This window comes from Stylophora pistillata, chromosome 7, assembly GCF_964205215.1.
Source record: "Stylophora pistillata chromosome 7, jaStyPist1.2, whole genome shotgun sequence".
NCBI lineage: Eukaryota > Metazoa > Cnidaria > Anthozoa > Scleractinia > Pocilloporidae > Stylophora > Stylophora pistillata.
Genome location: NC_142525.1, coordinates 31,158,634 through 31,175,611, shown reverse-complemented (window position 1 = coordinate 31,175,611; position 16,978 = coordinate 31,158,634). Strand labels below are relative to the sequence as shown.

The 16,978-nt window shown below is 37.1% G+C and overlaps 1 protein-coding gene and 1 pseudogene across 2 annotated transcripts; both read right to left on the bottom strand.

Annotated features, from left to right (window-relative positions):
- Positions 1 to 110: 110 nt before the first annotated feature.
- Positions 111 to 16,978, bottom strand: LOC111330033 (calcium-binding protein 39). 2 transcript variants are annotated; one of them, XM_022934841.2, is made up of 13 exons: positions 16,830 to 16,965; positions 16,206 to 16,238; positions 9,366 to 9,513; positions 7,816 to 7,876; positions 7,237 to 7,340; positions 5,887 to 6,005; positions 5,552 to 5,720; positions 4,518 to 4,577; positions 3,725 to 3,790; positions 3,028 to 3,171; positions 2,296 to 2,401; positions 1,894 to 1,974; positions 111 to 1,441 (listed from the first exon to the last, which is right to left on the bottom strand). In XM_022934841.2, exons 3-12 carry the CDS (start codon positions 9,483 to 9,485, stop codon positions 1,916 to 1,918), a joined length of 1,008 nt encoding a protein of 335 aa, XP_022790576.2. In that variant the 5' UTR covers positions 9,486 to 9,513; positions 16,206 to 16,238; positions 16,830 to 16,965; the 3' UTR covers positions 111 to 1,441; positions 1,894 to 1,915. The 2 variants fall into 2 exon arrangements, with proteins under 2 accessions (XP_022790576.2, XP_022790568.2); XM_022934833.2 differs by lacking the exon at positions 16,206 to 16,238 and having other exon boundaries at positions 111 to 1,974; positions 16,830 to 16,978.
- On the bottom strand, positions 9,540 to 15,533 carry LOC148727441 (uncharacterized; annotated as a pseudogene).

Sequence of the window (16,978 nt, the reverse complement as noted above, 5' to 3'; positions counted from 1 at the left end):
AAGTATCTGAAGATTTCTCAGTGCGTAAAGCGCAGGAGGACCAAGAGAGATTACATATCACATCACTAACTCAGTCACCTTTATGGGATAATAACCACTATTAAACAGTCTTTAAATGTGAGAATGTTTTAATTCCATCTTCCTTTCTTCTAAAACCCAGAAATTCAACGCAAAACCCTCGCTTGAATAAATCTCTTACCAGTAGACAATTTTTTTATACAAAAAAACAGAGCACTTTTACGTTGTTGACCATCTGCGGATATAAATCGTACATTTTTCCACAATCTTAATCGGAAAAAACCTTTAATACTTTGTTATTACTAATAAATACCAAAGACGCCAGAATATCTCAAAAGAGAACGACGATTGTTAAGAATAAAGAAGATTGACATGGTGGAAAACCTTGAAAATTTGGCCCATTTTTCAAATTGCATTAGCCGTGATGAAGCTCCTCAAGGTCTTGAGCACCATCAAATGATTAATCTAACTTAACAAACGTGATATTAGTATCGCACTAAAAACAGTTACCGAGTCCATATAAGGTGAACTAAAACCAAAGCTAGAGCAGGTCTCAGCTGGTCTGCAGAGAGAGGACAATCGGCCACGAAATGTGTGAATGTTCTCAGCACATGTTACGGCGAACTATGTTATCAAGAAAAGACAAGCTAGGATCGATCCATTAAAACCCTGAATTTACTCACGAAATAACTCTCTCTGATTTACAAGTAGAAGATAATAAAACAATAAAACCTTTAACTATAGAATCAACACAAGTTCAAGAATTAAGATCTCAAAGATGTCAATGATACTCGGTACGAATAAGGCAGTTTGTGGAACGACGACAGGATCAAGCTGAAAAAAAGAACCAACTTGGGACTTCTTCCAAAAGGAATACTATAAGTTCTGTTTAGCTTCTAGTTGTTTGGCGTGCTGGAATTACCGTTTCATGCACCTCGCGTGTTACTTGTATGTTTTGGTGGAGAACGAGCTGGGGACCCCAGGGAACGTCCATAAGAGAAAATTCGTGACACCTGATTGGTTATTTTTGCATCCCTGTGGGATCTAAGAAAACGGGAAAAACCTAAAAAATATCAAGACAGGAAAGTATTTACATTAGAAATGCGAAATTCGGTCCCTCAGCTTCATCCTCTCTTCGTATATCCTTCAACTCTCACAGATAATTGAAATATAACTTCTCCTAACAAAATGGATACATTACTCTGTAAACACGTCGAGAGAATCAGTTAATGGGCGTCACTTACATAAAATACCAAATTCTCTTGATTAAATCAGCAGGAATTGTCTAGCAGCTAGACGGGAGAATTGCAAATTGAATTTTGTGCGTTAAAAGGCAAAGCGCCATACTGTAAACTGATTGGCTAAGCTACTCGCTGACTGTTCCGTTCAGTTGTGAACACTGAGCCAAGTGAACAGTGTATGGCTGCAAACAAAATGACATAAAAAGATAAGCCCGTCTTGTTGTTAAGTTTTGAATAACTTGAAGATTTATACTCATACAATTAGACCATTTCCTTTCGCTTTCTATGCGTGATAGCTTATTTACGCTTTCTCCTAATCAGCCATCGCGCGATTGAAATCTCCAACTCATAATATAATTTATACAAATACATGGTATCCTTGGGCTCCACTCATTAATGAATCGATCTTTCTTGTTCGTCTCAAAGAACCTTCCTCTTTGTTAGAAGTATTCTAAGCTCACTTATTACATAGCATGATACATTTTTCCATCAAAATAGGCACTGGTTCCCTGGCTTACACCCCTGACAGTTTTGCCAAGAGCTGTATGATGTACTATAGCTCATTCATTCTGGACAACGTGAAGATCACTGGTGTTAAAAACATACTTGATATTGGATACAAAATAAGATTTACATTAATTCTTAAGCTGAGGTGATTACAGTTCTTTAATCTGCTTGATTAGATAGATTTTTTCATCATTAAACTGCTCATCTTCTGTAAGAAACAAGAATCAAAATTCTATCAGCAAATGCACAAAATGATTCCAAGGTTAGAAATCTATCAAATCGTTTCTCATAAAAAGATCTTGAGAGACAATTTTAGGGTAAAAAAAAAAAAACATGCCAAAGCACTAAAGCTTAGTCAACTTAGCATCAAAAAAGCTCTACAACTGGATCCTCATTTGAAAATCAATGCTGAATTCTAGGTTCAAGATTCTGAGTTGTAAGTGAGTCAAAGAAACTAGACTTTCTGACTGATCTGACCAGTAAGATTTTCAACATTTCGTGATCTTATAAATGTCAATTATTAAGTTACCTGTTCTGTCGTTGTGAAAACTAGTCAGGAACTCAACAAGTTTGTCTTTGTTCTTAACAAGAATTTCCTGGATTGGTGGGGTTTTATTGGGATTTGCAACAAATACCTGGAAATAACAACATTAAAAAACTATACATTTGAAGAAATACTTATTAAGTTTAATACAAAAAAAAAACATAGTCATATAAAGTTACCACTGACACAAACAAACAATGAAAAAAACAAAACAAAAAAAAGGTCTGACTCTACAGTCTGATGGTTCATGCATTGGGCTCTCCATTGAGAAGTTTGTGTTTTAAACCTCATCAGGCTCATTGTAATGAGTTCTTTGTAAAACATGTGACTCACACAGCAAGGTTGTTAATAAGTTTGAAGGTACAGGGTCAATAAGAAATAAGAGGTGGTCAGGTTATTTTCAATACTGTCTGGTTTCATCATATGAAACGTAAGAACCATTCAGCAAAACTGTAAACTTGTCCCCACCATGAGCAAACAATTTTAAATATGGAAAACTTAGACATCTGAACCCGTTGCCGATAAATTATGCATTCAATTTCACCCAGAATTGGGAAATGGCTGCTTTTTAATTCTGTTTGACAGTATGTTAATCAATGTACATTTTCCATCAGCCCTTAAAGCAAAAGTTTGAAAAGAAGGCATTTGGCTGGCCACCCTCTCTTAGTGAAGGAGAAGCTACAATGGACTAAACGCCCAGACTAGATCAGACCTTACCTTGAATACATGGAATGCTTCAAACTGAATGTTTCTACTCTTGTCTCTGAGCATGTTCATCATCAGTTTCAGATTCTCAGGATTACTTATGTACTTTGTCATCACTGTGAAGTTATGACGATCCAATAACAGCTCACCTAGAAGCTATCAAATGGAAAAAAAAATTCAGCTCAGGGCAAATAGTAGCTTGTTATTACAAACTGTAAAACTAAGAAAACTGTCAACACAAGAAATACAAATATTTTATTGCTATTTTTTCACTGAGAAATATTTATAGAATGTTGTTAGAAACCACTAACAGCATTTAATTACTCAGCATTATTTTGTGGTGTTATTGTGTGTCCTGGATCTTACAGCAATTGGTCAGTACACAACTAACTTGACAAAATCAAAGCAACGCATTCACAGCAATCTGAGTTTCTCAGTAACAGGAGCAGAACAAGAAGTTAATCAACTAACTAAATACCCCAGTATATGGTATTTGTCACCACACAGAATCATTTCTGTTTCTCACAAGAGAAGTCAAAATTTATATCATGAGTGGTAACATTTCAAATTAAATAAAATGAAAACATCCAAAGAGTCTTTGAGTCAAATTTCTAGCAGTAAGCATCCCATGATTATTTCAACTATACACATCTTCACTTGAAATAAAGTTTAAAGAGTTAAAAATAAATATATCTGCTTGAATGGTTACCTTTAGTGACTGTCTTTTAGTAACATAATTATCTGAGTGTAGTAACTTGGAATAGTGTCCAAAAAACTAAAGGAAAGGAAGATCAAAATATAAATTTAACAGGCTGACAAGAACATCAATCACTGAGTACGAAAAGTAGAATAAAGCAAAAGAGATTTAGAGGAACATATACGTAGCATTAAAATGAATATAAGTTTGTTAAAAGCTAATGCAACTCATGGACACTAGTTAGCTGAATTTAAACTGTAAACAGGTTTCTAATCCCTGCATGGTGAGGTGAACTGCATGTCTAAACATACAAAGTGACACAAGGTAAACCAGTGGATATACTATACTGTATTACATTGATTGCACTAAAAACCAATGATTCTGTGTTTACAAGAAACAGAATTGAGCTGTCATCCCCACAAAAATTCCTCCCCAACTGATCTGTTGCATTTAACAGTCAATCCACCATCTTAATTAGATGCATGCTCTACCCACATTCCTTATAAAAGTAGTCCTAATTCAAGCCAGGAAATTTGCATAATTATCAGATTCCCTACTATCACCCTTTCCTATGCTTCATATATCCACACGTGAAAACTCTGCTTAAAAAAGAACTAAAACAAGAGCTTCCATTTCCCTAGAAATAAAAGCCAGTCCTGGTATTCAATTGTGACCATGCAAACTACAGACTGCTGTATTGAACCACATTTCTTCTACATAGTGTAAGGTATGTAAGTTAAGTACCTAATAAATATGTACTGTATTGTTAGTAAAGTGCAGAAGTAGCCATACATGTAATTGTTACCTTTTCGTAATTCTGCTCCAGAAAGTGTGCACACAGAATCTTATGCCTTGTAAGGAGCTCCTGAATATGTGAGAAGTGAGAGAGAGAGAGAGAGAAAGAGAGAGAAAGAGAGAGAAAAAGAGAGAGGAAAAGAGAGAAAGAGAGAGAAAGAGAGAAAAAGAGAGAGAAAAAGAGAGAAAAAGAGAGAGAGAAAGAGAGAAAAAGAGAGAAAGAGAGAAAAAGAGAGAGAAAAAGAGAGAAAAAGAGAGAAAGAGAGAGAAAGAGAGAGAAAAAGAGAGAAAGAGAGAGAAAGAGAGAGAAAGAGAGAGGAAGTAAGGAACAGATGACCAATACATTAATTTGACACTTCAACTTCCAAGAGTGGCCAAGACAGAATTTCTCCTTATAATATAGATACAATATCAAGCAGACTGATGATGACAATAAAGAAAAATATCAAACATGGAATTATAGGGAGATCCAAATTCTCCAAACTAACATCATAAGAATTGTATGGCAGACAGTAAAGAGAATTGTTAATGAGATTTTGGAAGTGACTGGGTTAACATCATAAGAATTGTATGGCAGACAGTAAAGAGAATTGTTAATGAGATTTTGGGAGTGACTGGGTTAACATCATAAGAATTGTATGGCAGACAGTAAAGAGAATTGTTAATGAGATTTTGGAAGTGACTGGGTTAAGTAGTCATCACTGACTGCAGTATTTAAAGCTAATTTTATGACTTATCTGTTTAACAATTCATATATTTGGAACTTGTACAATTTTAAGCAGCCAGTGTAAACATATTATTGTCAACTGCCATGGACAGTCATTTATGGCTCAGAAAAATAATATCATGCAGAAAAATAATCATGTTAACGATTAAGAACTGGTACAAATTCAGTTTAGAATGAAATCACTATAAATAATATATCATATATATGCAAAACCCTTCCCTGAGGTTTGATAAGAACCAACAAAAGGGGACAAACAAAGGTAAATAAAACAAAATATAAATAACAGCACATTGCATCAATTTGCTGATTTGACACACCTTGAATGTTGAAAATGCATCAGATGCTATATCAAAAGTTGACATTTCAACATATTCAAAGAACTTGTAGAACCTTTCACTTTCTAGGACAATTCTGGCTAAGGGTTCATGTTTAACACATTCCCTGAGCATGATCCCTTTGTTCAAAGCCACTTCATGGCTTTCATAACTAAAACAATAGGAAAAAAATCAAAATTAGTGAAACAAGAATGGTGAAAAACAGACAGGCATAGATATAGCTTAGTAGTAAGAAATAATTATTACCGTAATTATCTTCTACCATAGAGCCAAATTATCCCCTTGCAAAAGAGATCACCAAACATTTGATCGCTTACCCTCTGACTAGGATAAAAAGTATCTCAGAGTTGTCAAAAATGTACTCCACAGTTGGACTTCGAGTTCCGATTTGCCTTCTGAGAATACAGTTAAATATTTGAGCAACATCTTTCTTACTCTAAATGAGACAAAAGAAAATGGAAAGCAAGTTCCTTACTGAACAGCATTGCAATGAATAAACACAACTACAAATAAAATAAACAGTCAAATAAATAGACTTAAATGGCTATTACTGACATTTACTGGTGGACCCAGTAAATTACATCGTAGATGTCAATCAATATTGCATGTGAGGGTAGTCGTGTAAAGGGGTTTTCAAGACTAGTCATCGTGACAGACATTTTCAACTTGATGATAGCATAATTGAAGCAGAAGGCATCATCAGAGTCACAAGGGAAACTTTTTTGCTTCAGTAAATGAACTCTATAAATTTATTCAATAAAGAGCACTAGAGGACTAGTGTAGGTTTTTGCTATGATCTCATCGGTTGGATTAGAAAGAAACACGTATTAAGTTTGTCAGTAATAATTGTCAGAATCAGGGTAGCCCTGGATCATTTGATCCCTATGAGTGACTAGCGTCTAATTTCTCCTTACAATATCACCCCTGAATGGATCATAAAAGAAATGAACACAAATTAAATATTGAGCTCTTGATTGTTAAACAAATTCTCCTTGTCAGCACCTTAGGAAATTTATAGAGAACAGTATGGAGAATATGCTTACTGATGTTACAGTGTGAAGGGTTAAAAGGATTGATTTCATTGACAGATGAATGAACAACTTTATAACTTGCTGTTCAAACTCTTAATTTGCAATGGTGGGCAAGTGTTATGCTCATCAACTGTGTTGTGTACATCATTTGCATGAACTAGGAGCTCATAATGCAGGCTAGACACTCCAGTGAAAAATAGAAGAAAAAAGGGCAAAATCCAGTTGTTGTAGAAGAGTGATTGATCTCTATGCAACTCATAAGAAATTTCCCAATGCGTATGTTACACACACCATCAAATAAGATTCACAAAGCTACCAGTATTTTGCAAAATGAGAGAAGGGAATTGCCCTGAAGGAGACAAAACCTTCCATTTTTTACCACTTTTTGCTTGAAATTCAATTACAGAGAACAGATTCACAAACCATGATGGTACAAGCATATTAACTTAGAAGCAGCTAACACAAAAAAAGACAATTTATTCAAAAATTTAAACAACAAAAAATAAATTACCTCAAAATCTAGTTTGTGAAGCTACAGTAGTTTGTGAAAACTTTAATCAACAAAAAATAAATTACCTCAAAATCTAGTTTGTGAAGCTAGTTTGTGAAAAATTTAATCAACAAAAAGTAAATTACCTCAAAATCTAGTTTGTGAAGCTCTGTTAAAAGATGACTGAAGACATCATGACTGTATGTCTCTTGTGCAAGCTGGGCCACTTGTTCCGTCACTGGACCTTGGTCTGAGAAAAGATTCCACATTTTTCTTTGCTATTCTACTGTGTTACAGTAAGGGAGATAACAGCAGCTAAGATAACAATCTCTGACAAAAATCACATGGACAGCTAGCTTATTTTGAGGTTAATGTCAATCTCCAAGCATCCTTTTGTGAGATTTACTCTTGTGTACATTCCTTTTAGTGAAATCCCAGACAACTATACCACAGTAGAGCTGTTTAATTGAAGCAAGCAATGATAAAAAAAAAGTGATCATCCTTGTTCAGCTTGACAGCAGGTCTGAAAAAGCTTGTCACAAGAGAAACTGGAAATGTTGAAGAAAGTAAAGCCTAAAATGAGGGCTATCACTGTACAGGCTATCAGTAGTGATGCTCCACAAGGCTAGGAGCTGCATGCGGTACAGGAAGTGTGTCTACCAGCAAAACAATAATGGGTCATGATAATGAGGTGTATTGATTACTTGAAAGAAGAATGAAAATACCTCCAGATCCATACAAAATTATCTTCATCGCATTTAGAGTTTTAGCAAGTTCCTCCAATGCCTAAAAATAATCATTCTCATTTCAAACTCAATTTGATACACAAGTAAAGAGACATCTAATAAAGATATTAATCAACAGCAAAAAGAAATGACAGTCACTACTGCAGTATTAAATAGTCATCTTTAAGTGACTAGTGAAAAGGTTTTTATTTGCAATTGAGACAGTGTCATCTGTGTAAAATGCTAAAATAAATAAACATTGATCAATTAAAAGCTTCAACATACCCCCCCCCCCCCCCCCCCATAGCCAGACATACCCCCAACTGAGCATTTGAACTTTTGAAGATTGTTTTCAATTTCAAATTCCAGCTTCCAGGTAAATTTGTGTTCAATTGCCCTATGCAATTTTTCCTGTAAGAGGCAAAATCAGCTTCAGTGCCTTTCTACAAATTGACAAAGCTTTAAAACCAAGACCTTGTTGACCTTTTTTCTGAGCCATTTGCCATTTACTACCTCCATATTTAAAGATGTAACATTAATTTTGTATTCTGCTGGAAAGACTTGACACTTCCAATTTAAATTCCTCACCCCAGCCAGGCAAGGTTCAAATTCCCTTATCCCCGCTGGGCACAGACAAAAGTCAAATGCCTGGAGGTTACCCAGAAAGGGTGCTGGGGAAGTTGAATCTTCAAATTGATTCATGCATAACAAACAGAGAACCCTAAAATTAATCTAATTACATAAAATAAATATAATAATCCATGTTTAGTGTTTTTCTGCTTTCTCTTGACCTTGAAGAATGATAAATGGTTGAAATGTTCTTTGCCAGTAACATTTTGCAGCCAAGTTGTTTATAGGTCATATCATAAAATGCCTAATGACCAAGGTGGAGGAGGCAAGTTTCTAAAGAAACTGCTGTCTGTGTTTGCAGGGAATATCATAGAAGATATTTTAGTTTTAACAACTGAGTTTATAACGGAAATAGGCCGCTGTAAACATTTTCTAATGCTGACACTTCAAGCCTTACTCCTTTGTCAGAGTGCATGATGAAGGGCAAACGCTTGAAACTTCAACTTTACAAATCCTTTACAATGCCCAATTTGCATTTATCAACTCAGTTGATGAAAGCAAATTAGTATGTAACAACTGAGGTGGATCAGGTCAAATGGGAAAACATTTGTTTCTCTGTCAGTCGGTAGGTATATCTTCTTAACCAAGTGCGAGGGCCGTACTGGGAGAATATCAGCCCAAGGTCTTGACAGTACGGACCGAGCTCTGCTCGGTCCGTACAAAAAAGACCAAGGGCCGATATTCTTCCAGTATGGTCCCAAGCAAGCTTGGTTAATAAGAGATTTATTATACGACTGAAGTTCAAAGGGACACAAGTGCTGTATCATTCGGGACCATTCGGGACAGTGCCCGGTCCAATACTTAGAGAATATTGGACCGGCAATAGAGCATTTTGATTGGTTGATTTTAGTTATTGGCCCTCTGACTGCCCGAGTCGTGCAATAAGTACTTATTATATCATGTACAAGACAACAACTCACCTTGTCATATTTTTTGCTTCCAGTGGACTCAGTATCATGGGAGTGGATAGTTTGCAAGCATTCCCTAGCAATCTTTACGAGTTCTGCAGGAGTCTTTTTGGATGAACCAAATAAAGGCATGATTCCACAAGAGTGTTGATCTCAGTCCCTGTAGAAAGTAAATGGGAAAAATAACATGGTTTCCACTGAAGTATGAAGCAATTCTGAAATTTCTGTTGGTAAACTATTCAATAGTTAATGCAGAATCTTACAATTGCTTAACACTCCCAGCTGTGACCATAGTGGCCATCATGGAAAGAAGAAAAAAAATTAGCTACAAAAATTGCAGAGGAAGACACCAATTTGGCAATAAATATTCAGTGGTCATGAAACAGGCAATAATGTCATAATTCATAAGTTTGTTGTCATTATAATTATCAATATCATTATAATAATGGCAGTATACACTTCTAAATGCTTCAGATTACAGATAAAATTGATATAGGATGCCAAAGGCGTAGCCTATTCAATTGTCACTACTACATAGATAAAAGCTAAACTTTAAAATTGTGTGCCCCTAGACCCTAAAAGGAAATAAATGTTCCATCAACCTATTAAAACTATGCTTGAACCTAGCACTGTTTAACGAACTTAGTCTGATAGGACATTAAAAGTCCTGACACAAATAAACCTAAAAGTTCTAAAATGGTATACCCATAGACCCTAAAATGGAGACAAATGTTTAAAATCTATACTTAAAACTAACGTTATTGAAAGAGCTTAGTCCGATAGGACCTTGAAAGTTCTGGCAACGTTAAGTGAGCTAGAGACTACAGCTTTCTGCATGTTCCTTAGCACTGAATGACGTTGGCCACTTCCAACCAGTTGGTGTATACTTTCCTTGACCCTTCGCAAGCTCCCTCCACGTGCGTCTATTATGATGTTATGTTGCTCAATCTTGTACTCTGGGTATCTCCTTCTTAATTCATACCACACTGGGGCATACTTGCTTGTCTTCTCTGCACGTTTGATCTCTCTATTACTGACCCATGGACAGTTCATTTTAAGTAACACTACTTCTTCCTCTCCTTGTCTATAACTGTGCAGCCTATCCTGTTGTTTCTCACCTCCACATGTTCTGCATATAGTGGTATATCCCAGAGTGCCTTTCCTCTCTTGTTCTCATAAAGTGGCTTTGGTGTGTTCTGAGAGTACCACGGTGGTACTGTTGTCACTAAGTCTATGTCTTTCAAGAGTTCGTAGAAAATTACCTAAGTGCTGCATTATGCCGAGTCGTGTATTTAGACTGGGCTAGCACTCCACAACCTGCTAGCATGTGCGCTTGCGTTTCAGCGGCCTTACCACACATGCGGCACTTCACATCCTCACTCGTGTGAGTCCCTGTCTTTTTCTGGTGTTAGACTTTCATTGGTAGAAGTTGCTGGACTTCCTGCAGTCCCACTATGGTGTGAGTTCATCTCCGGCTTCTTGATCCTCCCACCTCTCAGTTAACAAAATCCTTGCCATCCCTCTGCTTTCAGTTCCTCAACATCCCTTCTCCTCAGCTGCAGTCTTCAACTACATCCCAATCTTCTTCACAGGTACTTTCAAATCACTCGGTAGACATGTGATCAATAGTTGGGGATGCACCAGAGATTAATTGAGCCCAAACTCAGGTGCATATTTCTTGGCATCCTTCACCATTAATCGCCAGCCCATATCTTTTGATCTCTCCTCAAACCGCCTTACAACCTCCATAGCGGGGTCTTCATTAGTATAGAGTCTTACTGCAGCCTTAACCTTAGCTTGCTTGTACTCTCGTTCAACACTTTTCAGCCCATGGCCCATGGCCCCTGAGCCCCCTCGGTAGATATACTAGGGCTGTAGGCCCAACAGGGTGCTTGCCCGCAATCTCAACGATAACCCTTCTTGCTTCTCTGTCCAGCCTCTTGAGTTCCACAATGGGCCAGCACTGGGTGGGCATCAAGTACCTTAACACCGGCATCGCAAACTGATTTGAAGCCTGTACCTCGTTGTAGTCTGAGAGCAGGCTAGTCCATATCAATGATAGAAATGTACATAAGTCTTGCCTGTGATCTCGAGACTGAGATTATCATCCTGTTTAGTGCTTTCCATAACTCCAAGGAACTTGTAATGAGATCCCTCACCCAAACTCTTGATAACCTCCCTCTTGCTCTCCCCCACACTCACTGGCTCCTCTGATTCCAATGTCCCTCTTTTCACTTGGGCCACTGAGCACTTCCTTTTGTTCCATTCAAGTCCTATGTCCTTCATCGTTCCTCTCACAGCAACCGTAATCCTCCTTAGCTTCTCTCTTGACGCTGCTAAGATCTTTAAATCATCTATATACAAAAGATGAGTTACCACCTGTCCGATCGGCTTAGATAATCTGTATCCTTCAATCGCTTTCAACATCCACGAGACCGGGTTCATACATAACATGAAGAGCCTGGGGCAAAGGGTGTCACCCTGCGGAAGTCCCCTCCTAAAAGTTATCACCTCCGATGTCTCCATGCCTCAGGCTGGGCACACCAATATTCTGGTGTTCCAGCTGGCACTAAGCTTGTGAATGACCTTGCAAAGCCATGTTGGGAACCTACGCATCGTAAACATCTCCCTTAACCATCTCTCATCCACACTGTCATAGGCTTTCCATACATCCACCCATGCCATGCTCACGTTGCACTTCCCACGCTGACCATCCTGACCAACCATTCTATCGATAAACAAGTTATCACCAGTTCCACTACATCTTTCCTTTGCACCACGCTGATCTCCTTGCTTCTTGACCGTACTTCTTGAGGTGCTCATCTACGGGTCCCAGGAGACATGATGTGTACCTCTTGTAGATTGTGTTCAATTAACTCGTTCACCTCTAGGGACTGGATGTTAGTAGACGAGTGTAATTCCAACTGAGATGGCTGTTAATTATCTCGCTACCAGAAATAAATTGATTCTCATTACCAATATTCATTTCATTGCTTTCCCATCTGTCTGTTTCTCTCCGCCTCACATTATTCCTGATAACCTCCGATACATCACCCAACGATCTTTACATATGCAGCCTGGTTTTGTAGATTTAGACTAGGCACTTTCAAACCGGCATAACCCATCTTGTCCCATAGTTCCTTCATGAGTTGCATATAGCCTTTTGCCTTTCCATCAGCCTTAAGCAGCGGGTCATTCAAAGCCACCCTTTCCTTCGCTCTATACTTGTATTTGATTAAATCCTGTTAATTGCATCTGTCCATTTTAGCCTCCCTGGTCTAACTGAACTCTGCTGTACATCTTTGTCCGACATATCAAATCAAACCAAAATGGATTGAAAATAATTGCAGTAGAGTGTTTGCCAAAGTCACCTCCTCGTCTCAATCTGAGCAGAATAGATCCAAAGGATCTTCCGTTAAATCCCTAGGCACTTTAGCTTGGTTGGTAATACCTTGTTGTCCGCATACAAGAAGTTTTAATGGAGCTCTCTCATACATGTCTGTTCTTTATTATTATCATCATCATCATCATCATTATATTATCATTATTATTGTTGTTATCATCATACTCCATTGAACCTTCATAAATAGTTGTGATAGTCATGGGAATCACTGAAAACCTGTAGTAACCAGGATGGCAAGTTATGTGATTTCACACAGTGTTTTAGACAGCCAGTGAAATGTATTATTCAGAGAATTCTTCTCTTAAGTTGAGCTTTGAGACATGAGCTTATGAGAATTTCAATCTGCCAGGTCCAATTTAAAAGGTTAAAATCAACAAGGGTAAAAACATGCTTCTCTTAGTTTGCCTTTTGAGATAATGTTGGAAAAGGTATTACACATTATTTTTTTTCTCAGTTTGTGAGCCGGTGGTATTCTATGAATCCTGCAATCTGATTGGTTCCGAGAGCAGGCAGTATTTTCCCCATCCGGCCCGCTCACGGTGTGTGGTATCCGTTTTGCTTGAGTTTCTTTGCAGAACATCTCAAGCTTTGTTGCAGTTTTTCACAAATATATCCCATTTTGCCAGCTGGGCAGAATTTTTCAGCAGACTTTGATCATGACCTTTTGGCAATAAATAATATTAATTCATTCTTCTCTCTCGCTCTCAAATCACTTTGGTTTTTTGATCTCGAAATAAATTTTGTGGTAATAAATTTGTGTACAAAAAGATTGAAACGCAGCCTAAAAACGATTTGTTATTTAAGGTGGCTCATACCGGTTTTCATCTTTTTGATGGTTTGTAACTTTGAAAGAATACAACAGAAAGACTGACCAAGGCCAGTTGAACACTTTTACGGGGTTGAATTATCTAATCATTGGTTATCCAAAAATAGGTGTCATTTCGTCACTAGCAGTTTCCATGGCAACGCCTTCATAGGCTTATTCAAACGCATTTTTTAGCTTGTGGCTTAAATAATTCGAAAACTAACCCGATGACCCCATGATTTTTTTCAATGATTGCTTTTGGCACTTGAAAAGGAAAATGCACAAAGATTTTTAAAAAATTATACGGAGCGGAATTTCAGAAAATCTAGAAAAAAGGCAATTTTCAGACATCGCAAATTTCCTTCCATAGAATTTTCTATTTTTTTTTTCTGGTGATTCCTTTCGACGTTATTATCATATTGGAACAATAAAAAGAAGGGGTCACCTGACTTGTTTTCATACAATAGCTTTCGTGAGTTTAGCAATTTCCACGCTCGTTCTCGCGCATTTAAAAATCTGGATTCTATAAGATCGACATTTGCTCATAATCTGTTATAGCTACCGCTGACAATTGCACGTGCTCACGTGCGCGCCTACGATCTGATGTTTACAGACATTTACTACTAATTAACAAAATCATTAAACAGCTGTCAAAGACAGCCTCCCGGGCTCATCTTAAAAATCCTACACACAACTTCTGGCTATATTATGTCTTCTTCCACTTCAGGTAGATTATCCTTCACTTGAGTTCTTCTTTTTTCGCCGTTGCAAGATTTCATATCAGTTGAATACTTCTTTTAAATGTGAAGTGAAGCAACCTTTACTTCTCCGAAAATCATCTTCTTTATCTTAGTTTCTATCTCCTGCATTCACAGTAGCCACTCAACACATCAAATACAAGCTCTTAGGTAAACTTCTCACAAAAGTAGAAAAAATTCCATGCGCCGCCATCTTTGTTTTGAATTTTCATCTTTTGATCTCGCATTTCTTTTGCACGTTTCTCTCATGAGCGGCACGCAAGAGTGACCTGTTCCCCACGCGAGGAAACTGGTACGAGCCACCTTAATAGTCCTTCAGAAAATGTAACTCAGAAATTTAAAACGAGAGGTAGTTGTAGTTCACGATTGCGTTAATCAATGTGTCTCTCAATTGTTAATATCTGAATTCTTCAACCCAATTTGTTCGTTTTTGAAAAGTTGAGTGAAGTTTTGATTTCTTTTATAAATACACTTTCGCCTATCCTTTACAAGTCCCTTGAATTTGGACATTTCTACCATGAATTTCACCACAGTAACCGAAGGAATTCGCTGAATAAAAGTCGCATTAAATCCCCTTGTGTCTAGCTGGAAAGAGTCTCACTGACTTCAGCCTTTTGGTGGAAGAAGAACCAATTTACACACACCATTAAAGAAAACAAACAAGCAGACTGACAACTCCAAAGCACACATTTGAATTCCCTTACAATTTGACTTGCAGTGACATTTTAAAACGGAACAGAGGTAAATCTTCGAAGATTAATCGTCATTGGAAATAAGTAATACTTTTCGTGAGATCTCCGAGTGTTTTTTTTTAACGAGAAGATCATCGCATAGTCATTTAACTCTTGCGTGTTTGTCGTACCAGTACTGTTGTTTATTCAAAGGCTACGCTTCTTTCCTCTTCAATTGACAGGTGTCACATCATGACAGTTACTTATCAAAAAATGTTTCAAAGTTTGCTCGGAAGCCTTTTAAGTTACCTTTACAAATAAAAATGTTTCGGTGAAAGCTTTCTCTTTAATTTGGATAACGTCTGTTTTCTTTATCATCCATTCGCTATCAAACTGTTAAGTTAATGGAGGATTTTCCCGTAATTAAACTCATAATTGTAACCTTAAATCATCCAGGTTCTTATGGCAATCATTTTTTTATGTGTTAGAAAAAAATAAAAATGTTATTCAACGGCATAGGTCGGTCCATATTGGGAAAAACTGTGCCCTGTCTTGAGTACTGCCCGTAGGCCTCGGGAGGTATCCAAGACCTCGGGCACAGTTTTTCCCAATATGGACCTACGGCTGGTCAGTAACATATATTTATCGGTGGGTTCATGTGCAACTTTATTTGTCATTAAAACTTTTGAAAACTGTTATGATTTTCCTCTTCTTTGAATAGACCACTGACATAAAGGAGGATGAATTTACATCCATGATCATCGGTATTTCTGGTCATTTCATATACTGTACATATATAAGAAACTGGGCAGTTGCTGTCAAATGCTTGTAAAACTCAATTAGTATCTAAGAGATGGTCATATTTTGAGGATGAGACTTCAAGGAATTCTATCTGCAAGATTAAGTGCTCAGACTCTGAACCTCATAGTACATGTGTCATAAGAATTACACCTGAAAAATTTCTCTTCTTGCAGAAAATTGACATTAAAGGTTTGAAATGCCTTGAGATACTTCAAAATCGAAACTAACCAACTAAAGGTGAAAAATGAAAGCCCCTTTAAAAAATTGTGCTCTCGCAAAAAATCTCAAGGACTCTGTAGAACAAATGTCTGCCCACAATAATAGTATTTTCAATCGTATTAATTTTTCTAAAGCTGTTGATTGTGTCAGACAACCACTTGTTACATATTTGCATATACTACTTCGTATGTTTACCTGTTGAAGTCTTGAAAATATCGGAATCAAGAGCTGCGATTTTAAGAAAGAAAATATTATGACGTTTGTAAAATTTAGTCCTAAGATCAATTCATTAAAAACTGCCAAATCAGAGACACGATTCTTTTTAAGCTTATTAAGAACATACTTAAAATTATTCGCTACACATCAATGCAGTTCATGATCACAGTTTACAATCGGAAGAATATTCTCATTTTCATACGACGTATTGAGGAGATTCCAGTAACTAAGTAACATATATATGAACAAACTTTACTCCTAATTGCTACCTGTAAGGCAGCGACGAGTAGATTTCAAAGCGTTGATGAACTCGGTCGCATGGATTGATTTACAATCCATTTTCCTAGACAGTCCTTCACATATGTTAATAACCATGCATGTTAGTTCAAGATACAGAATGATTCTTCCAACCTGTACAAGTATAGTAACTAGCAATCCAAGAAAATTATCCAAATAGAGAAAAATAACGGCTTTAGAGCAACAGAAACTTCGAAATCTTGAGTCTTTCACCTTTAATTTGCAAATTTCATGAGCATCTGATATGATGAGGAAGAATGCGGACTTTGCATGCAAAGTAGCTGATTTCATCAAAGGTATTCTCACCTGAATTGCTGGCAACCACTTCTGCTGTATAAAATCACCTGTTAAATTCGATGAAAGGCAGACAAGAACGAGTAGAAAGTAGTTTTTAATATGAACACTCCTGTCCACCTCCAACGGCTACGATCTACTCACATCGATCGTTCCAGTTT

What these genes read in the sequence shown, in the direction of transcription:
- LOC111330033 (XM_022934833.2), bottom strand. Translation starts at nt 9,485, where the DNA reads ATGCCTTTATTTGGTTCATCCAAAAAGACTCCTGCAGAACTCGTAAAG. An exon ending in TGGAGCAGAATTACGAAAAG is followed by an intron (nt 3,791 to 4,517) that starts GTAACAATTACA and finishes CCTTTCCTTTAG; the next exon opens with TTTTTTGGACACTATTCCAA. An exon ending in TTTTCACAACGACAGAACAG is followed by an intron (nt 1,975 to 2,295) that starts GTAACTTAATAA and finishes TGTTTCTTACAG; the next exon opens with AAGATGAGCAGTTTAATGAT.